The sequence below is a fragment of the Coenobita brevimanus genome, chromosome 72 (assembly GCF_032717465.1).
Source record: "Coenobita brevimanus isolate Jiangsu-jjx chromosome 72, ASM3271746v2, whole genome shotgun sequence".
NCBI classification, from domain to species: Eukaryota; Metazoa; Arthropoda; class Malacostraca; order Decapoda; family Coenobitidae; genus Coenobita; species Coenobita brevimanus.
The window spans coordinates 7393491-7418853 of NC_137025.1; the positions used below are offsets into that span (position 1 = coordinate 7393491).

Here is a 25363-nt window from a genome sequence, read left to right on the forward strand (position 1 = left end):
AGGATAACGCTTCTCTCACATACAGCGGCATACAACTTTGCTTAATGTTAAGGAAGAATTCCTTTGATGTCAGAAAGATTAATACTTCTCTAAACTTCTGCCATTGACTCTGACCCTAACTATGGAGCTAGCATCAGCTGTCTCCCTTCTCCCCACCACAGATCATAACACCCAGATAACAAGAATCCTCTTATGTGTACAACTTTGGTTGATGGGGTGAAAGGAGCTATCATTGCTGGAGATAGGTTCATATCCTAATATGGTGGAGGTTTTCAGTTACTGTATTTAGGAGGAGGGAGGAAGAAGAAGAGGGCGACCGAGGAGGAGGTAGAAGGAGACGGATAGCAAGGAGGAGGAGGAGGGAGGGAGGGAGGGAGAAGGAGCAATAGATAAAAAAATAGACAGTGTAAGTCAGAAGTTGCCAAAATTTTTCCCAAGGCCTGCCCACATTTACCAGGCAGTTTTTGAGCCACCCTGTGTATGTTTTTTTTATTATTATTTTTTTTTTTTATTTTTTCTATAAGTCTAGATTCAATAGTCCTTTCCCTCAATTTAACTATTATTTATTTTTTTTTTACATGTTAGAGAGAGAAATTTTTAGTATTATGGATTTTTTTTTCTCAAATTTTGGGTAGTATATGATCATTTTTTTTTCTTTTTTTTGATTTTTGTGTTTCTGTGTAACGATAATTTCTGTGTCCCCCCCTGTGGCGGGGGGGAAACAACCTGGCCGCACTATTGGGTGGTGCTACTACTCTGCGGCCGGGTTGTGTTAGGAAGAATACTGCCACCGTATTCCCTGCGTGTCATAAAAGGCGACTAAAAGGGGCGGGGTGAGGGGACTAGGGACCCCCTCCTCTGTTTTTTAGTTCCTAAAAAGAGACAGGCCAGAGAAAGGGACGGGGGATGGAGTTATCCCCGTACCCTGAAGATTGGGTCTATGAATGTGCGTGGATGTAGTACAATTGAGGCTAAAAGGGAGGAGATTGGGAGAATGTTTGTGAGAAGAAAGTTGGATGTGTTAGCTTTGAGTGAAACGAAGATGAAAGGGAAGGGGGAATCTATGTTTGGAAGTGTGAATGGAAGATTGTCAGGTGTTGATAGAGGAAGGGCAAGAGAAGGTGTGGCCTTGTTAGTGAGTCCGGAAGTACAGCAGTGTGTGATTGAATGGAAGGAGGTGTCATCGAGACTGATGTGGGTGAAAGCGAAATTTGAATGTGAGTTGTGGGTGTTTGTGAGTGCATATGGGCCTGGTAGTGAAAGGGATGAACAAGAGAGGGAGTCTTTCTGGAATGATGTTGATGAGTGTCTGCAGAGTTTTGGAGCGAATGTGAATGTGGTAATGATGGGAGATCTGAATGTTAGAGTGGGAAATGTAGCAGTTGAAGGCGTAGTTGGTATGCATGGTGTGCCTGGAAGAAATGAAAATGGGGAACGAATGATAGCGATGTGTGTTGAGCGAGAGATGGTGATTGGGAATACGCTGTTTGAGAAGAAAGATATTTATAAGTATACATGGGTGAGACAGGAGGGTGGAAGGGTTGTTGATAGAGCCTTGATGGACTATGTGGTTGTGTCTAGGAATGTAATAGGAAGTTTGTTGGATGTGAGAGTTCTGAGAGGGGAGGGTGGAGGTATGTCTGACCACTACCTGGTGGAGGGAAAGTTAAGAGTAGGTAAGAGATGGGTGAGAGCTAGGAGGGTTAGGTGTGGCAGGGAGGTTTTGAAAGTGAGTGAGTTGGATAAAAGAGAGAAAAAGCTAGAGTATCAGGAGAAATTGAAAGATGAGTGGAACGCAGTGAAAGATCGGGAAAATGGCAGCGTGGAGGAGGAATGGCAGTTGTTTAAGAGTGCTGTGGTGGGGCATGCAGAAGAGGTGTGTGGTGTGAGACGTGTGGGTGGTGGTGTAAGAAAAGGAAGTGAATGGTGGTGCGAGGAAGTAAGTATGGCTGTGGCTGAGAAGAGACTTGCATATGAAGTGTGGCTGCAGAGGAAGGATGAGATGTCATATGAAAGGTATAAGGAGAAGAGGAATAGAGTGAGAAGGGCTGTGCGTGATGCTAAAGTGGCAGCAGATGAGAGGTGGGGTAGGCAGCTGACAGAGAATTTTCAACAGAATAAGAAAATGTTTTGGAAGGAGGTGAAACGGGTGCGAAAGGGAGAGTCTGGGAAGGAAGAACGAGTAAAAGCAGAGGATGGAAGGATGTTAATTGAGATGGATGCAGTAAGGAAGAGATGGGCAGAGTATTTTGAAAGATTGTTAAATGTAGAGGAGGAAAGGGTGGCTGAGATTGTGGCAGATAGAAGGGTGCAAGGAATAAATGTGTTGGGAGAGTTGAATGATTCTTTGATCACGAAGGAGGAAGTGGAGAAGGCAGTAAAGGAGATGAAAACAGGGAAAGCTGCAGGTATGGATGGGTGTGCTGTGGAATGCCTGAAGGGTGGTGGAGTGACTATTGTTGACTGGTTAGTAAGATTATTGAATGTGTGCTTTGAGAAAGGTATGATGCCAATTGACTGGGCAAGTGCTTGTGTGGTCCCGTTGTATAAAGGCAAGGGTGATAAGTATGAATGTACTAGCTTTAGGGGTATAAGTCTGTTGAGTGTTGTAGGTAAAGTGTATGGTAGAGTGTTAATTATGAGAGTTAGAGAGGGTACAGAGGGAGTGATTAGTGATGAGCAGTGTGGCTTTAGGAGAGGGAGGGGATGCGTTGATCAGGTGTTTGCTGTGAGACAAGTGTGTGAAAAGTATTTAGCGAAAGGCAAGGATGTGTTTTGGGCATTTATGGATTTAGAGAAAGCGTATGATAGAATTGATAGGGAGGCTTTGTGGACTGTTTTAAGATTGTATGGACTTGATGGTAGGTTACTAAAAGGGGTGAAAAGTTTTTATGTAAATAGTAGAGCGTGTGTAAGAGTGGGAAATGCTGTGAGTGATTGGTTTCTCGTGAGAGTGGGGCTGCGACAGGGATGTGTGATGTCGCCTTGGTTGTTTAATATTTACATGGATGGTGTTGTAAGGGAGGTGAATGCAAGAGTTTTAGGTGGTCTGAGTCTGGTAAATGTTGATGGAGGAGAGTGGAATCTGAAGCAGCTGCTGTTTGCAGATGATACTGCACTGGTGACTGATTCAGAGGAGAAATTGAGACAGTTGGTAGAGGAGTTTGGAAGGGTGTGTGAAAGGAGGAAATTGAAAGTAAATGAGAATAAGAGTAAAGTGATGAAGTGTACGAGGTTGATAGATGGTAGGGGGATGAATATAGTTTTGAATGGTGAGTTGCTTGAGGAGGTAGATTGTTTTAAATATCTAGGGTCACATGTTGCTGTGGATGGAAGAATAGATGCAGAAGTGAAGTTTAGAATAAATGAAGTAGGAAAGGTGCTGGGAGGAATGAAAAAAGTGTTTAAATGTCGTTCGCTTAGAATGGATGTAAAGAGAAGGCTGTATGAGGGTGTTGTGGTACCGACTGCGTTATATGGGGCTGAAACATGGAATATGGGTGTAGCAGAGAGGAAAAGTTTGAATGTAATGGAGATGAGATGTCTGAGGAGTATGTGTGGAGTGACGCGTATGGATCAAGTGCGAAATGATGAAGTGCGAAGGAGAACTGGAGTTGTTCGGGAGATGGCTGGTAGAGTTGAGCAGAGGGTGTTGCAATGGTTTGGGCATATGGAGAGAATGGATAATGAGCGATTGGTGAAAAAGATAACTAGATCTGATGTGAGAGGTGTAAGACTGAGAGGAAGACCACGAATAGGATGGATGGACAGTGTGAAGAGAGCGCTGGATGCGAGAGGGATGTCTGTTGAGCAAGGAAGAGTGGCTGTGCGTGACAGAAATAAATGGAGAGAAATTGTGAATGAATAAGTGATGATGCAGCCCTGAGGGGATATTCTCCCGCATTTGGTCTGATCAGCTAGTCAGGTCAGGTGCGGGTAAGGGGATGGGTCTGTTATGATGTGGCAGGGGTAAACCAGTTCTGCTGTCGGGCCCTGCTGTGGATGTCACTGCTTGCATTGCGCAGTTGACCCTTGTGCGGTGTGATGCGGTGAGGATCTGTCCGTTCTCCCCTTTGGGGCTAAGATGCGAATGAATGTGTTTGAATGGATGAGTAAATGGAGAGTGAGTCGTCCTGTCTCGGCTACCTCCCTTTCCTTGGGGGAAGCAGCCTAGGTATATAGATAGATAGATAGATAGTATTTAGTGCAGTTCACATCCCTTTAATTGTTCATAAACACAGTGGGTTAGCCTCAGGTCTCTTCACCACAAAGAGGGTAATGTGTGACTGACCCTTATCATTGTACTGTAATATGTGCATTGTAGATTGAGGATGGCTCAGGAGATCCAGCGTCAGCTTGAGGAATGTGAGGTGAAAACCCGAGAGCTGGAGGAACGAGGTGTTGCTGTGGAGAAGGCTCTAAGGGGTGAAGGTGTAAGTATCTTTCTGCACTTTAACTGCTGTTACTTTTTTTTTTTTCTGAGCATGAGTAATACAGTAATTACTGTCTAATAATACAACATTCCGGTTCATTTGATTTTCATTGGTAAGTTGGGCAAGGCCACTTTAGATTTTGACAGTTATAAGGCAGTATGAAAGACCCTAGCTGCATGTAGACAGTAATAACAATCTCATCTTTTATACCAGACAAATTTGTAATAAGGCTGAAATATAAGAAACATTCACAATGCTAATATGTAGGTGCTGGTATTTGCCACACAGGGTCATAGTGAGAAGTGACTAATTGATCTAAAACCTGTAGTGTCATACTGCATTATTATGATACATGAAGTGCATAGACTACTTTTTAAATCTGTGAGAGTAAGATTTAATTTTTACAGAAGGGATTAGGACAAAGATATTTTTCTTTGGAATATAGGAATCCCTTGGGTATCACACATAACTGGTACTGCACCTAGTGCGTGATAATAAAACTGTGTGATAATGAAAGCACAGAACCTATGGGATGTATCCTTTTTGGCACTGGGCACCCCACTAGTAGACCCAGTTTCCCTTTTAGAATTTAGACTCATTGAATGCATATATACATACAGTTTTGGTAAGTATCTGAAACGCACATAGGCATGGTTATGTCAATAGAAAATTACAAAAAGGACACAGTAAGGAAGAAGCTGTTAGCAGATGGACTTCAGGTAAGGGGTTCTGAGGCTAGGGGATAAAGAGTTGGTGGTTTCCACCACCTGGGATTAACTCTTCAAGTAGAGACTTATCTGTTAATCTCTCAGAGCCATCAGAAAACACAGATTTTGTACCATCATTTTCGACAAACCAGCCCAGGTGTGCATTATTTTATTTTCATTATCACCAGGAAACCATTTACTACGCTGGGTGGTAACCATATAACCAGATTTTGGCGTCTGGTGGTTTAGTGGGTAATTATTGTGCTCCAATCGGATTGAGCCGATGAAGGTTTATATCCAAGGGGTGGTTGGGGTTGATTGCTCGTGTTATGCCACTCAGGGATGAGTGAGGCTGGTCACTCTCATCTTAAATGTTGGGACCAACTGCGTAGCCCCTGGCTCCTACGCTCCACATGGAGCAATGTAGGATTGGATGATAGATAGATAGATATTTTTTTCATTATTTTCCCCTCCCCTTCAAAAAACGTGTGATAATGGCAGGAGTGCATCTAGCATTGATAATGAAAACCATTATAACCAAGGAATCTGTGTAATATATATTAATTAGAATGTGTTACTAAGGAAAGATGAATGAAGCTTTACAGATTGCACTAATTCTCTGTGTTGGAGTTTTGGAACAATGAAAGTTCACTTTCTTTCATTTCTTCCTCTTCTGTCTTTCTTTCCTTCATTCTTTCCTCTTCTTTCTGCCTACAAGTGACTTTACACTCCCTCTTCTGTCTTTCTTTCCTTTATTCTTTCCTCTTCCTTCTGCCTATGGATGACACTACACTGAGTGACAAGCCAAATGGTTTCCTCTACACCTGGAAACCATTTACTATGCTGAGTGGCAACCATATAACCAAATTATGGTGCCTGGTGGTTTAGTGAGTAATTAAGGAGCTCCAGTTGGCTTGAGCTGGTGCAGGCTTATATCCAGGGGGTGGTTGGGGTTTATTGCTCATGTAATGCCACTCAGGGATGAATAAGGCTGGTCACTCTCATCTTAAATGTCAGGACCAACTTGCCTAGCCCCAGGCTCTTACACTCCTCATGGGTCAACGTAGGATTGGATGATGGATGGATGGATGGAAGTTTTATAATAAATAAGTTACGACCCATTAGATTGAAATTTTACCGGGTGGTCATAATTATTTCGTTTTTGGTAACCTGATATAGTAGTTCATAAAGTGGGCCCAGTTCAGCTCTACTTCTCTTAATTTATTAAAAAATATCTATATGCATATCAGAATATGGTAAATTTTTAAGTCATATTTTTTGTGTTCATTCATATTGGTAACATTTAATCATGTTTTGAACATAACAGAAAACACAGTAATTTAATGAAATTCACCAAATGCAAGGTACATATATTTTTTTCTCAAAAAAGAACTGGAAGATGAAGCAACTGAATTCGCTAACCCTTTGACTGGTAGGATTTCTCACAGTTAAACAATATTATTTAGGGGTTGCCTGAATGAATACCAGTACTGTACCTAAATACATCCATTGCATTAAAAGGCCCATGCTAGATGCTTTTTAACTTTTTGACTGCAAAGATTTTTCTTGGCAATTAGTTTGAATTAAATACTTAGTTTTGTCCATAGCAGTGAAAAGTTTAATGGAAACAGCTTTCCTTATAGGTGGATGAAACTTTTTTACCTTAGTCAGAGTAAGATCAGAAAGATGCCTGTGTGTTGAGGTGAGTAACTCATTCGCCTGTTGGCTGCTAGGATAGGTCTCAGATGAAGAAGACCATCTTGCTAGCCTGAATCAAGTGCCTGAAAGGGTTAATATGGAACAGTTATTATTATTGATCTCTACCTATTACCACAGTTGGAGATCTTTATTCATTTATTCATCATCCATTCATGATCCAATCCTATGTTGCCCAATGAGGACCGTAGAAGCCGGGGCTAGGCAAGTTGGTCCTGACATTTAAGATGAGAGTGGCCAGCTTCACTCATCCCTGAGTGGCATTACGTGAGCAATAAACCCCAACCAGCCCTTGGATATAAACCTTCATTGGCTCAATTCAACTGGAGTGCCATAATTACCCATTAAACCACCAGGCACCAAAATTTGGTTGTATGGTTACCACCCAGCATAGTAAATGGTCTCCTGGTGTATAGGAAACCATTTGGCTTGTCATTCAGTGTAGAGTCACCCACAGGCAGAAGGAATAGGAAAGAATGAAGGAAAGAAAGACAGAAGAGGGAGTCTAAAGTCACCCATAGAGATCTTTACATCTCTCATTATTTTCATTAAGTTGCTTTTTGTCTCCAATTTTCATCATACGTAAAGAGGATGTACAGTACATAACCATGACCCCATTACACTGACCCAGTTTCAGTGACTTTGACCTACTTTTTAAGGTCAAAGATACAAAAATGTCCCCAAATCATGAGTTTTCAACCTCAGTTTACTCCAGAACTATTATAGATCCATGGGCATTGAAGGAAATCCAATGATAAAATTATTTTCTAAACATTTTTATAGGAATAATTTGAAGATCATTCATGCATGACATTACAGTATTTCAGACACCTCAGTTTTCAGTTGCTCTTCCATGCAGGAAAAAACAAAACGTAAATGAGGCACTTCTTGACCATGTAAGTTTTGTCTGGTTCTGGACCAGGTCTGTATACTTTTTGGTGGAAGGTTGACCATAGGCTTTTAAGTTATAAAAAACAAGTATCAGTGACCTTCACCAACTTTTCAAGGTCACGGGTCCAGAAATTATGAATTTTTAACCTCAGTTTACTCCCAAACTATTATAGATATACAAATATGAAAGAAAATCCTGTTATGAAATTATTTTCCAAACAAATTGTGGCAAAAATTTAAAGATCGTTCTTGCTTGACATAGTGGTACTGTGTTTCAGACACCCTACTTTTCAATTACTTTTCCATACAGGAAAAACCAATACATAAATGAGACACATATGGGGGAGGCGGTGACAGAATCAGTAGAGAGGCGGCCTGGAGTCCTCATGGACCCAGGTTCGAATCCCGGCTGGGGCAGGGAATAGTGTAAGGATTTGAGTATCTTAAAAATCAGACTTTTCTGATATACCAGATGACCCGGCAACATGTCATAAAAGTACCCCCGCTAATACCAGTACTGTACACCAGTCCTGTATGAGACAGCCCTAGCATGTATTCAATATGGATGGTGGGTGTTAGCGCCAAATTGGTGGCATGTGGAGATGTAGGAGGACTACTGGGCCCCAAGGAGGACTACTGGGACTTGGGAATAGGCCCTGAAGCCTTTGCCCAGGGTCGGACACTTAAAAAAAATAATAATTATAATAAATATAAAATAAAAAGGTTAACGATGTACAGCACCATGATTCTATTACGCTGACCCAGTTTGAGTGACCTTACCCTACTTTTCAATGTCATAGGCCCACAAATGTCCAAAAATAATTAATTTTCAATGTCAGTTCACTCCTAAACTACCATGGAAGGAAATCATGTGATAAAATTATTTTCCAAACATTTGTATGGTAAATATTTGAAGGTCATTCCATGCATGACATTACAATTTTTTGCACACCCCACTTTTCAGCAGTTTTCAATTGCTCTTCCATACAGGAAAAGCCAAAACATATGTGAGGCATTTCTTGGCCCTGAAAGTTTTGTCTGGTCCTGGATCACTTCTGTTTACTTTTTGGTGGCAGTTTGACCTACGGTTTTTGAGTTATTACAAAATATATAAGTTCAGCCATATTTTCATAGGTGGAGATCAGTAACTGTTTCTGACAGTTATGGTCTAGGTATTATTAATAATCCAAAGCAGTGTTAGGGCAAACAAGTTTCCATCAGTAGCGTAACAGTACTATGACTCTATAACCCTTACAGGGTCGGGGTAATTACGATGAGGCTGAGCTGCACGATGTCTGGTTTACATGGTGCAAAAAAATAAGTTATAGAGTCATTGGCTTTGGCTCAAGTGGGCATCCGTAGAAAAGTCATCATCATATGACAAACAAGATGTAGATGTTAGTGTTAGTATGACTTTTTATCCCTAACTGGGTGGGGGTAGCTTATATGAGACTGGATGGTGGTGGTGATTGTGACTGACTGTGTGTCCATCTCAGGGTGGAGTTGACTGTGATGAGCCCAGTGATGTGGATAATTATGTTGATGGTTGACTGTTACAAGGGTGGGGGTAAATGTGATGAGGCCAGATAATAATGACGATTTGAGTATGAATCCATAGTAGGGTGGGGATAACTATGATGAAACTGGGTGATGTTGATGATGATGATTAACTCTAACAGGGTTGTGGTAACCGTGATGAGGCGGAACTGCTTGGTGATTGGTTCAGCATGGTTCATGAGAAGAATGGGCTGGTGCGCTGGGGTCAGGAACTGGCAGTGAGGGCCCGGGAGGTAGAGCTGGAGGACAGCCACGTCAGGTTACAGCATGACCTTAAGCATTACATGGCAAAACCAGGTTAGTTACACTCATAGGCAGTTTGTTTGGGTGGAGCTGGGACACTCCATCAACTTGAATGCTAAGTCGTGTTTGCATGAAACTCAGTGAGCCTTGGTTAGCAAATAGGCATGAGTCTCATTGGTTATTAACCAGATTGACCTTTCAGTTGACTATTGTACTCTTGGCCATCTGAACTGAAAGGAGATTAGGGATCATCAAGTTAGAACAAAGGCTTTGTCACCATGCCACAAACATATACCGTATATCCATTTATCTATCTATCTATTGCCACATACCATGATCCTGTAAGGGGTGGCCACAAACAGATCGCCTCATGTCGCCCTGTCCCTTGCCATTTCACTGCCCTACTCCCAGTTTTCACCCCCTGTCTCGTATACCTCTCCACTCCATCCCTTCATCTCATCTTTGGCCTCCCTCTCCTTCTCTTCTCCACCTCAGGCACATACAGTCTCTCGCTCTCCATCCTCTCCACATGGCCAAGCCACTTCAATGTGTTTCTCCTAATACAGGGGTTCACAACCTTTTTAACATTGCACCCTCCTTTGGTCAGGACTTATTCATGATGCCCCCCTCCCCCCCCTCTGATGCTTTAACAGTGATGTTTTTATCTGTTCCATATGGATGCTTAAGATGCTAGATGGCAACATTACATGTGGTTGCTCAAAATGACAGTTTTGAAGTTTTTCTATCAAAGTTTTATTAGTCATACATATCTTTGGGAATACAGTGTATGCATTTGAATGGTGTAGCCCTATGTTGAACTTTGATTACCCCATGCTTCCCCTAGCAATCTCAAACTCCCCCCCAGGGAGGCGTGCCCCCCAAGTTGGGAGATGCTGTCCTAACGTTTCCTATCACATCCACATCCACACCACAATGCTCCTTCACTTCCTCATTTGTCAGTCTGTCTCTTCATATGACTCCTCATGCTCCTCTCAAATGACTAATTTCCACTCCTTTCACTCTTGACGTGTGTCCCTCCAACAAGGTCCAAGCTTCACTTCCATGCATTAGAATTGGTATCACAGTACTGTCATGCAGTAACTTTTTCACTTCCATGCTCACTTCCCTGTTTCTTATCACTGCTTTCAAAGAACCAGCAACCATTCGTCCTTGTTGTACCCTTTCAGGCACTTCATCCTCTAAACTTCCATCCTTACTCATCACACTACCCAAGTACTGTACTTATACACAATCACATTTTCCATTTCCTCCTCATCCACCTTCACTGTACCTTCACTGACTTCATTTCTTCCGAAGACCATAACTTACTCTTCTCTACATTCACATTCCGTTTCTGTAATAAATATCCATGCTAACCTTTTATCTTCACTACATTGACATAGTTTGTATTTAATTTTTGTTACTTTCAGGTACTTTGAATGGGGATGTAGTTAGATATAGCCATCAGCAACCCCATCAGTACAAGAGACCTTTCCTAAATTAAATGTGATCATTCAAGACGTTCACATACAGAAGCACTCATTATATATTCCATTTTCTTTTGTTTTTTGTTGTAAGATCTGTAGGATTCATATATTGCCTATTGAGGTTCCATTATTACCTACTTTCATGTTGCTTATGTGCCACTATATTTCTAGTAATAAATGTATATTTTGAGGAATTGTGTAATACTGTACACTGAATTTTTGATGATCTAACGTTAGTGTAAACCTGGAAAATTTAGAGCAGAACAAGTTGGCTGCTGGTCTCAGCAGATGTTACAAGATCTACCAGGTATCACTACCAATTTAAGGAACAGTGTTTTTCCATTAATGCCTTTTCAGAATATTGGCATGAATCCTTCTTCTTTTTTCTATGAACTTTGTATATATTGAATGCATGTAAGATATACTGGAGATCATATTCATTTATATAATTATTACAATGGTGTGGTAGTGGCAAGTCGGGTTAGGATGATAATGATAGCAACTGAATATTTTGCTTGTATGCAGAGAGTGAGAAAACACGAGAGGACATAGAACGAGAGGGTAAAATCCTGGCAGAGATGCTGTGTATCCTGGAGCAGAAGGAGGCCCTGGTGACTCTTCTGGAGGAGGACCGGCAGAGGTGCGGCCACAACCCCTACCTCCACATTGTACCTCCAGCCTTACCCTATCCAACACTGAGCCTTACTTCGCCCACCAGCCACCACATATCTTGGCCCTCTCCTGTCCCTTGCATTCATACGAGGCTCAGCAACCAGCCATCCACCACAACCACCACCAGTCTTCCAACACCTTCCCTTTTAGCTCTATCATCCCACATTCTTTCAGATCTTAAGTTGACCCCAGATGAGCTGACTCCATCCCTTATCTCAGCTCTGGCTCCTTACTTTGCCTCAGAATCCCAGCCCCAAGACTCCAACCTGACTTATGACCCCACTCCTCATACTCCTTCTGACACACTGCCTTTGGCCCAATCTGCATATTTTAATGAACGCATGAGCCACTTTGACAATGACCCCAAGCCATCGCAGCCAAGCATATTTGATGTTGACCCCTGTAGCCGTACTTGCATGCACGCTTATCATGCACGGAGAACTGTCAACTTCTTTAAGCGGACAAGACGCTCAACCGTGCCTGACCTGACCAGAACTAGGCAGAAGTTGGCATGCTCACATTCAGGCATTCCATTTCCCCATCGCCGCTCAAGTTTGCCCTTCCCTCTCCCTCTACGCTTGAAGTCTGATGAAAGACTTCAGGGTAGCTCTCTCCCTCCCTCCCTTTCCTTGACTACAGTGCCTGCTCTCTCTCCACACAGCCTCATAAGTACTGCCTGTGGGTGTGCCATGATTGCTGTATTGTTTCTCTGGCTACTGCCTCACCTTGCTGCATTTGTCCCTAAAATATTCTCTCACACTCACTCAGGCCAGTCACCTTTCTAGTATGAATCCTTATTAATTTTTCACTGTGAAAGATCTGCCTTTAGCTGAGTAAAATCATCTGATGGTAACTGTAATAAAAAATAAAAATTAAAAATTATAGTGAAAGGATCTAAAGCAGACTTAGTATAGTGAATTGACCCTACGATCAAGTGAATTTTTTTTTTTTTACGAGACGAACTATTTATTAATCAGTGAGGTGCACCATGTAGAGGTACAATAATTGCACCATGTAGAGCTACAGTAATTGCCCTACTTAACATTGTGTTTAATGGAATGCATGTCACATTTTTACTGTACACTCAACCCTCGGCTATCACGGGTTCCGCTATAGCATATCTCGCTATCACGCCTATATAAAAAACTACCCAAATACCTTTATCACGCATTAAATGCCCGCTATCACGCACCGGAAATGCTCAAAATTTTCAAGAAGGCCGGACTCCGGTGCTCCGCCCAGCCAACAAAAGCTTCACTCCGTGATAAGTCGTGTGACATCAGCGCCAGCCAAGCGCTGATTGGCCGCTCGACCGAGTCTCCTGCCTGCCAAACCATTCAAGTGCGCACCCTCAGACCGTGAACAGTGACAGCGAGAACAATAACCTTTTTTTATGATATGACCATGGCCAACGTACCCCCTCCCTGTCCCACTACCATCATCCAACATAATGCTGCGGCACCTGGCAGGGAAATAAAGAAAAGGAAGAACCTAAGTTATGCAGATAAACTGGAAATGTGAAACTTATAGACAATGGAGAGACCAAGTGAAGTGTGGGGAAGAAATATATTATTAATGAATCAACTGTGAGGGGTATTTATAAGAATCATGATCACATCATAAAACATGCTCATTTTTGGACTATTGTATGTTAATATGTGGTACAAAATGGGTATCTTAGGAGTAAAGATTGAGGTCATGGCACCAATTAGAATTATTTCCATAAGTTCTTCAATTCGGCTATCACGGTTTCAGCTATAGCGCAGCCATAGCAGGACCAATTGGGAGTGATAACCGAGGGTTGAGTGTATTTGTATCAGAATACTGAAGTTCTTTCATTTTATCCATCCATCCATCCATCCATCATTCAATCCTACTTTGCCCCATGAGGAGCGTAGGAGCCCGGGGCTAGGCAGTTGGTCTTGACATTAAAGATGAGATCGACCAGCCTCACTCATCCCTGAGTGGCATTACATGAGCAATCAACCCCAACCATCCATTGGATATAAACCTTCACCAGTTCAATCCGACTGGAGCGCAATAATTACCCACTAAACCACCAGGTGCCAAAATTTGGCTGTATGGTTACCACCCAGCATAGTAAATGGTTTCCTGGTGTACAGGAAACCATTTGGCTTGTCACTCAGTGTAGTCACACACAGGCAGAAGGAAAAGGAAAGAATGAAGGAAAGAAAGACAGAAGAGGGAGTGTAAAGTCACCTGTAGGCAGAAGGACAAGGAAAGAATGAAGGAAAGAACAGAAGAGGATGGAAGGAAAGAAGGATGGAAGAGAGGAAAGGGCAGACACCCGAGAGCAGCACTACATCGAGTGAGTGGATGGTGAGCGCCCCCACCTATTTTAACACAGTTATTTGCCTTTGATTTTTATGAAGTAGATCTCTTTTGCATATTGTTGACTTCTGTTATGCATCCCTTTCAAGTGTCCCCAAAAGTTTCCATTTCTTTTTTGAAGATCATGGCTTGTTAGCCAGCTCGCCAGATACATCACTCTCTATTATTATATACAAATTTATTGTGTTACAGTTGTATTTAGTAAAGCCTAAACATTTGTAATATAGTTGTATGCTTTTGAATAGGGTAGTGCAGATTTACATTTTAGTTTATGTGGGGAATCTCTTGGTGTATATTTAAGGTGGTAATATTTTTGGCATGATTGGCTCTTGGTGAGCAGGTGATCAGTTGCTTATGTGACCATTTAACCCAGTAGCAACAAATGTAATACATGACTGGATTTCTGTTTTATATTTTGCGTATTGGTGCTGGAGCAAACATAGTACTGTTATATCCAGCATGCTCTGTATGCATTCCAGTCTGTCTTGCAAAAAATTTGCATACTGTACTTTCAATACTTACTATTTTACAGGGATTTATTTAAGGCCATACTTTTAAAAAAATTATGCTTGTAATTACAGTCATCATTTTGTGAAGGCTTGGGCACTCTGTTAACAGTTTCTCCTACTTTTATAAAGTGTCTGTCATGTATCACTATTTTTTCACTTGTTTGTGGATCCTTCCCACCCTTTTGAACTGTGGGATAAAGGCATTGGGTGATGATTATGAGTGTATCCTGCCTTAAGGGTGCATGGTCAGTTGGACGTCCTGCATGTACAGTAAGTTCTTTGAACATGTGAATTCCTGTTAAAGTTTGTGGTGGCCTAGTTACCGGAAACACCAGAGTGACAGCCTTGCTTTGCTCTCCACAGTTCACATTTTTCAGAGTTGATTGGAGGATTTTCAATCATTTAAATGTTATCTTGGACATAGGTCAGTCTCTTACTCTTAAATTGTTAGAAACAATGACATCCTTTCTATGTTTATTCAGCCTTAGGGAGGGTCCTGATAGTGTAGGCTGTATCTGCCCACCACCAGGTAAAAGTCACTTCATAACTAAATAAAGGTATGCAAATGATGTTGCTGTAATTAGGGATTATTGTTCTGGACTATGCTCGGGCCTCTGTGCCCAGAAAGAGGGTAGTATCAGATTGACAGTTACCATTACCTGTGTTATATTCCAAGGATTTTTGCTGTGATAGTTGAGTTATGAGAAGGGGCATTGGAGATAAATGAAAGCTTATAGGTGAAAAAAAAAAAAAAAAAAAAAAAAAAAAAAAAAAAAAAATTAACAGTTTAGAGAGATGAGTAATATATAGGAAGTACTTGAGTCTGGCATTTTACAAGTATGGCCTTGTGTATTGTAGTTTGTTGTAGTGTACTGGGATTGACAGCTGACACTACTTGTCCTCCTTTTCCACCTTCCAACACAACCAGTATGTCCACCTACTTGCTGCTATACTTTTGATACACCACTATCATCATTACTGTCACCACCATTTTTGTATACTGCCAATACTATTAATTCCATACCTTTACTGTCATCACTTTTATCCTTCTGCCATCATAATGACCGTCATAACCATACTGTAACCATCACATGAAGTGACTTACCTACTGCCACCACCACCACCCTCTTGTAACCCTGTGTGCTTCCTGCGAGAGGTGTGGGCAGCTGGCAGGTTCAGTGGGCAGCTGGCCTGGCTAGCGGACACATGGTACCCCAGCCTTCCACCCAGCCCCGTGTGAGTCCAGGTCAGCCCCACTCCTGCACCCCACACTAACACACATACAAACCACCACCTGCCCATATATACAATGGAAGTTAAAGTCGCTGTATTTCTTGAATCTGTGTGATAGCAATTAACCTGTTACAAAATTTTTATTTGGAGTTATGATGGTACTTGCACAAGCTCTCTGTAACATGCACAGTGAAAGTGATATGATGGTAATTGTGTAATTGTCTGTAGTGTCCTCAGCTTAGATACTTGTAGTAGTAGTAGTAGTTCTTCCCTAGGCAGTCTGGCCGAACAGCCCTGAGTCCCTTAGGAAGGCCATGGCTGAGACTGGGCTTTCCCACAGAGCTGTCAAAGAGTATAAGTTGTGTTGTTGGCGTAGGTGATTGTGTGCAGTGCAGTCTTTCATAATGTGCTTAATAGTATGGGGTGCTGTGTTGCATCCTGGACAGGCATCAGCGACGGAGTCATCCAGCCTCTTCTGGTAGCTTAAGAGGGCTGGATGGTGCCCACATCTCAGCCTGGCCAGGTGGACCCTGTCCTCACGAGGAAGATAGGATTCAGAAGGGTGGATGTCAGGAGGCCGTGCATGCAGCTGTGTGTTGTCTTCAAGTGACTGAATGGAGCGGCGAGTGATCTGAGTGTGGATATGCTTCTGGAAGCTGGTCTGAAGTGGGCGAGGGGGGAGGGATGACAGTATTAGTGTATGGTATCGCGTGCTGGGTGTTGTTTTGATGTTCCTTGGTGTGGGTGGATGTGCTGCCAAGTACTGTTGTGAATGGTGTGGGTTTGTGGAAGCTGTTTCAAGAAACTGGGTGCCTCTCATGTCTAGGTGGTCTTTGACTTTGAGGACTTTGGTTTCTTGATGTAGGTGGTCTGTGGATGTAGTAGCTGTGCAGCCTGTGATTATTTTTAGGGCCTTGTTTTGTATGGTTTGCAGAGTGTTGTTGTGTGTTTTGGTGAGGTTAGAAGCCCAGGCAGGGCTTGCATAGTTGATCACTGAACGTATGTATTGTTTGTATACTGTGGTGGTGGTTTCTTTGTTGTGTCCGAATGTTGTATGGGTAAGAGACCCCAAAGCATTGAGTCTTGATGTTATTTTATTTTTAATGATTATGAGTGTATCCTTGTAATTATTATTGCTGGTGTACTTACGAGTGCTGTGGCAACACACCTTAGCACATGGGGTTTTCCATAGCTAAATACATTGACTGGCATTAAGCAGGTTATTCCAGTGTGCCTTAACCAAGTTAAGCTTGTCCTTTATCTAGACTTGCCCTTTAGATTATAGAATAAACAGCTTTGTATTTTATAATCAGAGCTTCCATTCTATATATGGATTCACTATTTTATAATCTGAGCTTCCATTCTATATATGGATTCACATGCAGACAGTATAATGTGGCACAAAGATAAAAGATATTACTAACACCAATACTGCCTGGCTTAACACTATAACCCACTAACATCTCTGTCACCACTATCCTGCTGGTTCTTTATGTGGTTGCCAAAATATAGAATGTACCATTCCAGTCTGCCATTGCATTAATACATACAGATCACCTTAATTAATATGTGGTTGGGGAGTAACATTTAGAAGTGACATGTTATTGGTTAAGTTTATATCATATTAACAGAAACTGAAACCGGCAGTATGTAATCAGTAACCCAGCACTTACCTTTAATGAGGATAATGTGTCCATCACTTGTATGGTAACTCCTGTAACAAAGAATAACATGAATATAACCTCAGGTTGGTAAAGCACATTTGTCTTGTGGGCCTTGAACCCACCTCAGCACTGCAGGTCTAAAAGGTGTGTGGGTGCCATACCATTATGACATTAAATTTTTCCTTTCTAATCCACGCACCTTGAGATGTTGCCATGGGGATGATAGTGAATTTAAGTTGTTGAGGCCATGATGATTGACAAGTTTTATGAGGAATAACATAACACCTGAAGTTATGTTAGTACTACAAGGCTTCTGACTTTCACTTCAGCTGTGCTACCTACCATACACTCATTCTATTTCTGTCTCTCTGACCATTCTGGAGCAAGGGTATAACGTATATGCTTAGCTTTGTCCGTAGAGGTGTGGCTTACTGATTCCAAATGTTGGTACATCTACCAAGAATAGTAGTGATCTGAAAAAAATATATATATATACTCGTGTGTGTGTGTGTGTGTGTATATATATATATATATATATATATATATATATAATATAAAACATCATCTGTTTTGAACTTTAATTCTAAGCCATTGAAGTTACAGGTACAGACCTGGATTACACCATGTTCTTGGACTGTATGATTTTGAACCATAAAGTAGTATTTGCAGAATGACTTGCATTGTTTTTGCATGACAGTCATATAACTCATGCATGCAGTATAGTATATGGATGTTTTATTATTACTCTAATAGATATCTTGGGAATGGCATCAGTGAGTGATATGCACACACCAAATGCTGTATAATAAGGCAGTCATACCAGAGTTAGGCAGCCACATGTGTACTGTTGAATATCACAGCATATTGCTGTCATCAACCTGATGTTACTCAAGGATGAGTTTGTTCTTGTTGAGGCATGTTGTACCAGACTGTCATGATACAGACTGATAAAATTGTTTTATTGTTTTATCTTTCTTGAATTTCTGCTTTATATACAGTAGAACCTCTCTAGTTCGGACTATACGGGGGGAAGGGTTGTCCGAATTAGCAGATTGTCCGGACCATCAGGGTAATCTCATTCATGAGTTTTCCTGCAGGAACACCAGCCTCTAGTTTATCCAGTATTTTCACTTTACCTGCAATACTTAGTGTTACATGCTTCCTTTTAACACCTTTATTCATTGCAGAAGCTACACTTGCATTAGGGGGCATGGTAAGGAGGATTAACTTTTGAAATACGGCGTAAAAATATAAATGGTCTGTGAACTAGATGATGGAATGAATGCTAGCTTGTGTTTAAACAGGCGCCCATGTTACGACCTACCATGATCTGAGACTAAACAAGTGACGATCGCTTTCTGCACCGATACTGAGAATGACTTTAGAATTATTTTCAACATATTTTTTGGAGTTTATTATTTTTAAATTTTGTCCGAATTAACAGAAATCCGGATTAACAGGGTCCGGACCAAAGAGGTTCTACTGTACTTATTATGTTGTTAAAGAGAAGACTCTGTTTTAACATAGCACTTGGCATCCCCTGCAGCCTAAAATAGAGCATCAGACTGGATCACAATGTAGTATACTGTGAGATATACATTACCAGAAGTGGATAAGTGATGGCAACAAAATATGGATTATTTATTTAAAAAAAAAAAAAAAGAGAGAGAGAGAGAGTGATTTTGCAGAACTTCAGAATACCGTAGGTTATGAAACTAATGAAGATATTAAGGTAATTCATGTGAGAGTTTTATAGCTTTGGTATTGCACAGTATTGATGCTAATGGTATACACTGTATTGGAATAATTTGCTGCAGATGGCAAAATATTAAAAGCTAATGTATAGTCAAACAGAGAATGTATATAAACAGGGTGGTAAACCCCTTTTCACCACCCTATCCAGCGTTGGGAGGAGGCATGGTATGACCCAGTGAACAGATATTGTGAATAAGTGTGAGAAAGCAAGGTGTGCTGGTTGATGAATCAAGGAATTGACAAAGGGTCAACATGAATGGGTAAGGTGTGTACAGAGAATCACATAACGGATGTGGCACCCTTAACTTAGTAATTGACAAAATGGCCTTATCCCAGAGATTTATGTGAAAAAGAATGGGAGGAAAAATGCTGATGAGGTGGAGCTAGGATGCAAAAGGCTTGAAAAGTTGTATGGGCCAGGGCATGCTGTTCATAGTCTCCCTTTTCCTTGTCTCTGGAGCATAGCTCACCCTATCTTTTGAGGTAATTGGGATGGTGATGATGATGATGATGGAGTCATTCTTATTGAATGAATAATTTAGATGCACAAACATCTCACCTCCCCCCAGCAAAACAGTGTATGATGATGTCCCAAAAATATGATTTGGTAGAAGTGTATAGAAGTTGTGCAGGGGGAGGCTGTAATTAGTGGAACTGACGAGACAAAATACAGACAAGGCAATATCCCACTGCCCTAATAGTGTGTAATGCAATAATGCATCTACACTATTGGGGTATATCACTTTTAACTGTATTTACACTTCTTTAATTCAGCTGAGTCTCTCCCCAGATGTGTTTGCATTAACGCATATACAAATCTTAGTTTTTTGTTTACCAGCACTTGTCCACTTCTTTTACTGTGTGCCTTATACTTTACACTGTACCACTAGCAATACATGCATGATATATTGTACTGTACTGTCTTGAGCAGAAATCACTGATAGTCCCCTGGCAGTTTTGTCTTGCCTTTCACAATTCTCATGCTTCTCTGAACATCAGGGAGCATCCCTTCTTTTCATACTCGTTGCATGCTTGATATTGCTGTCACCTAAAAATATATATACAGTAAAACTTCACTATAACGGACTAACTGTGGCCCAAGCCATTCCAAAATAAGTGAAATTCTGATAAAAGCAACATTTGCACTTCCCCCTGCTAACCTGGACTTTTTCCAATATATCAGACATTAGTACGGATCACACCAACGGTTTTTAAACTGTTTTCACTACCAGTACAGTACTGTGCTGTATTATAGGTTCACTACAATAATTAAATGGTATAATATACTGTATATAATAATGCTGTACTCTACATTGATAAACATGTCTTCTATTTACCATACTCTGGTGAACATAGCTCAAGTGGTCAGGCAGTCCAGACTACTTCTGGCATTATCGGACTTTTTCCAATATACAAGAATTGAGACCAGTAGCTCCTCGATTCCGATAAAAGCAAATTCCGGTCTATTGAAGTCCGATATATTGAGGCATTACTGTACAAAAAATTTTCATTGCCACAGCTTGCAGAGAATTGTCAGCAAATTTTTGATCAGGATGGTACCTTCATTGCCCTGCCTGTATACTTTTCTGAAAATTAATACAGGTATTTGTTTATCTGATCATGAGCTTGTATTCTGTTTTTCTCATCCATGCAGTAACTATACCTTATCAGATTCTTGCTTCTGCAGTTGATTTCATTGATATTGCTGAATCTTGGTGGCATATACAAATATCTTACCATAAACCATTAATGTCTGAATAAGTATTATGTTTAATTATGGTAGCTTGTGTAACATTTTATCTTAAATGTCATTTTGCCCTGTTGTTCCTAATTTACTAGTGTAACCTGCATATTTTTACCCATTTATGACACTTTTGATGTGGTAGGTGGGGGCACATGTGGTAGGTGGGGATGCTCACCATCCACTCACTTGATGTAGTGCTGCTCTTCAGTGTCTGCCCTTTCCTCTCCTCCATCCTTCTTTCCTTCATTCTTTCCTCGTCCTTCTGCCTACGGGTTACTTTACACTCCCTCTTCTGTCTTTCCCTCCTTCATCCTTTCCTCTTCCTTCTACCTGTGGGTGACTCTACACTGAGTGACAAGCTAAATGGTTTCCTGTGCAGCAGGAAACCATTTACTATGCTGGGTGGTAACCATATAACCAGATTTTGGCGCCTGATGGTTTAGTGAGTATTTACGGCACTCCAACCAGATTGAGCCTGTGAAGGTTTATATCCAAGGAATGGTTGGGGTTTATTGCTCACGTAATGCCACTCAGGGATGAGTGGGACTGGTCACTTTCATCTTAAATGTCAGGACCAACATGCCTAGCCCTGGGCTGCTACGCTCCTCATGGGGCAATGTAGGATTGGATGATGAATGAATGATTTAACATTTTTGGGTACATGTAGCAGATGTTAAGTGATATTTATACAGACAGTGGAACTGTTTTTCGTGTTGTGTGGGTAATCATTATGCAGTTTACTATTTTATAGAACTTGCATACATTGTTTGACCATCAGTATAGGCATATGAGGCAGGGGGGTCTGAGGGGGGTGGCTATTTGAAATGCCACATTATTGAGAGAGCATTTGCTTTAATGTGTGGGGTAAAGTAATTTAATCATATTTGGTTTGTTCTGATGCAGTTATTAAACTATTTACAGTGTTGGGTGGTAGCCATATAGCTAGATCACAGGGTGAAGTGAAGCCTACAATGATGTCCCTGCTAACTCAGTGGAGAGAGGCAAATGCAGCATCAAACCAGAAACCAAACCTCCAAACTTTTGTTTGTGCCTCACCATGGCAGGGTGCTATCAATCACAGTGAAACATCAGTTCACTGCATGCAATGGCCCTGTAGGGACAGTTGCTTGCTTGTGGCTAGTGGGTCTGCCTGGCCAGACAGACTTGGGTTGATTAACAACAAAAACAACTTGCTGTCAGTTTTCATGTGAATACAGATCTGAAATATGAAATTTTAAGCATATAAATGCCTTCTTGTATACTTTTGAGCATCAACCCATGAATTTAAGGGAGAGATGGTGTCTTGATTGAAATGTAGTTGATGGGTGCTGTATGGTTCTCTTTGATAGTTTATATTGTTTTTTTTATGCATTAACTGTCTGTGATGATAGGGGATAAAGAATACTACTCACGTATTCCCCAGCACTATAAAGGCTGGGAATTGGAAAACCCTCCTTTATGTATTGGCCGGAGGATGTGAACCCTCATTCAGCTGTCGTGTTGTAAGTATCCTCATACCTCCTCTGGCACAGGAGAGGAAAAAGAAGGATTAGGGTTTCCTTCCTCCCCTGATTTATGTTCTCTGGAGATCAAATGTTCTAGGTTGTCAGTCTTTCCAACCCCTGTGACTTTCCTTCAGTTTGAACCGAGAGGTCACATTATCCATGCCTACATGTTATTGGTTCCTGACCCAACACAAAAGTTACAGTTAACAAAATGTAAATACATAAACCTATGGTAAAAATTCAGCTGGTTTTGCAGTCTGTGACCAGGTGCTCTTATGCAGTTTTTAATACCTTCTGCCTAACCTCCAACTAGTACAGGTATCTCACTTTTGGGCATGTAGTAGTTAGTACTGTATTACAGATCAACAGATCACAATGTAATATGTACTACATACTAGTAATGAGGAGAGATGAGTGCTGAATGAAAGATGTTGAGGAGGTTGGGGGGCTTTTGTGAGCCATACTAGGGCTTGGATGGTGAGACTGTGTGATGTGATGTTTACCTCTTTTTAGCAGCATCTCTGTTTGTAATTTTATTCATTTTGGTGATGCTTAGTTAATTACTGCATTGTCACATTAATTGTTACCTCCCCCAAGGAGGTTATGCTTTACCCCGCATTAGTTGGTTTGTCTGTCCGTGTTAGCAGGATTACTCAAAAAGTTAAATGGATTTTGATGAAATTTTGTGGAATGGTGGGCCATGGACCAAGAAAGAATTGGTTAGATTTTGGGGCAGATCCGGATCCTATAACCACGGATCTGGATCTGGGATTACTCAAAAGTTATGAATAGATTTTGATGAAATTCTGTGGAAAAGTGGGCCATGGACCAAGGAAGAAAGGATTAAATTTTGGGGCGGATCCTGATCTGGAGTATCCTCCACAATATCTCCAAAAGTTCTGGATGAATTTCATTGAAATATTGTGCAAAAGTGGGGCGTGGATGAAGAAAGTGTTGATTGAATTTAGGGGTGGATCTGGATCCAGATCCTTTTTAATGACAGTGGCATTGGTGGAGGTATGCGTTCTCTGAGCATTCTAGTTTGAAACTAATGCACAGATAATATTGAGGATAATTTTGGCATCCTTTGTCTTGGTTCTGTATTGTTTTATTTCCTTATCGGGTATTCCTGCTCAGTTCCCACACAGTGGGTCAGCTGTTTAAATATTTGTTACTCTTCACACGTATCACTCAATTTTTTTCACTTTAGAGCACAAAAACAATTAATTACAGTATTGTTTACATATTACTATGCTGGGTGGTAACCATATAACCATATTATGGCACTTGGTGGTTTAGTGGGAAATTGTGGCGCTCCAATCGGATTGGGCCGGTGAAGGTTCATATCCAAGGAGTGGTTGGGGTTTATTGCTCATGTAGTGCCACTCAGATGAGTGAGGCTGGTCACTCTCATCTTAAATGTCAGGACCAACTTGCCTAGCCCCAGGCTCCTACACTTCTCATGGGGCAACATACGATTGGATGATGGATGGATGGATAATGTTGTGCTGAGAAGGGGTAGATTGAGACTGTTTATGTAAGTGGAGAGGATGGAGGATGACAAGTGGGTGCAGAGGGTGAGAGTTGTGAACACTGAGGGAAGAGTTGTGAGAGGTAGACTGAAAAAACTTTGAATGATGTCAAAGAGTGTGACCTTCAGGATAAGGGACTGAATAGAGAGGCTGCTTAAGAGAGAGCAGCACCACTGGGTGAGACCGATGCATGCAAGCACGTTGGAGGTACCACAAATGAAGTTACTCTAAAATTGTATGCACAGATCATACTGAGGAAAATTATTGCAGATTTTGACTCAGGGTGTTTGTTTTCATGTAATCGGCAGGTTGTTAATTCCCTCTCAGCTTCTGAGAAGCAAGAATTGTGGGCACCAAGAGTCTTCCAGTTTTACAGTATACAGTATTTAACCCTGAAAAGACAAGCATCGGAATGTTTTGACACGCTCAGGATGGGCATAATCGGTGGGTGTGATATGGGGGGGGTTGGGAGTGGTGCAGGGGGGTGGGGGTTTGATGGGTGGAGGTGGAGGGGTGGTGAGGGGGTGTGGGGTGGTAAGGAGATGGGGGTGGTGGGGCGTGATCACATCTGCAAACACCCATCTTTTTGGCCCAAGAACCTTGGACAGCATAAGTGGACACCCGTTTTTTAGGGGTTAATAGTGGTAGGTGGAGGCACCCATCATCCACTTACTTGATGTAGTACTGTCTAGTTCTTCCATCATGTTTATCATTCTTTTTTCTGAGTCTGTCCTGTTCTCTTTCTATTTCCTCCATCCACCTTGTCACTATTTATCATTCTTCCCACTTCAGGTGGCTCTACACTGAGTGACAAGCCACATGGTTTCCTATATCTCAAGAAGCTTTTTGCAGTGCTGGGTGCAAATAATGGGGTGATGTGGAGCCTACTATGGTGCCCCTGTTAACTGGGTGAAGAGAGACAAATGCAGTGTCCACACAGGATTCAAACTTCCACAGTATTCACTGTGCCCTGCTGTGGCAAGGTGCTGTTAGCCACATAGAGACATCAGTTCACTGCAGGGACAGTTGCTTGCCTGTGGTTGATGGGTCTACACGATCCAACAGACTGGGGTAGCACCACAACAGTACATTTAAAAAAATAGATTTAAGTTACTTGTGTATGGTGGATGAGTTTGGGAGAGTGTGTAAGAAATAGAATTTAAAGGTGAATGTAGGGAAGAGTAAAGTGATGGTCTTTGAGAGAGGTGAAGTAAGTGAATGTAGAGCGAGGTTGGATGGTGAGGAATTGGAAAATGTGAGTACGTTTAAGTACTTGGATAGTGTGATGAGTAAGGATGGAGGTTTGGAGGGTGAAGTGCTTGAAAGGGTACGGCAGGGAAGAAAGGTTGCTGGTTCTTTGAAA

General features: G+C 41.5%; 2 protein-coding genes across 2 annotated transcripts in view; one reads left to right on the top strand and one right to left on the bottom strand.

Moving 5' to 3' along the window:
- The window catches only part of Mical (Molecule interacting with CasL), a 302955-nt gene that overhangs the window by 274677 nt on the left and 2915 nt on the right, over positions 1-25363 (top strand). The window contains exons 31-33 of the mRNA XM_080278020.1: positions 4325-4433; positions 9427-9601; positions 11560-11674. Of these exons, the coding sequence (XP_080134146.1) occupies positions 4325-4433; positions 9427-9601; positions 11560-11674 (399 nt within the window). The remainder of the gene's footprint in view (positions 1-4324; positions 4434-9426; positions 9602-11559; positions 11675-25363) is intronic.
- Positions 6655-25363, bottom strand: part of LOC145407014 (guanine nucleotide-binding protein subunit gamma-1-like) — a 49312-nt gene continuing 30603 nt past the window's right edge. Inside the window, exon 3 of the mRNA XM_080278029.1 lies at positions 6655-6921. The gene's annotated coding sequence lies outside the window, so the exon portion shown is untranslated. The remainder of the gene's footprint in view (positions 6922-25363) is intronic.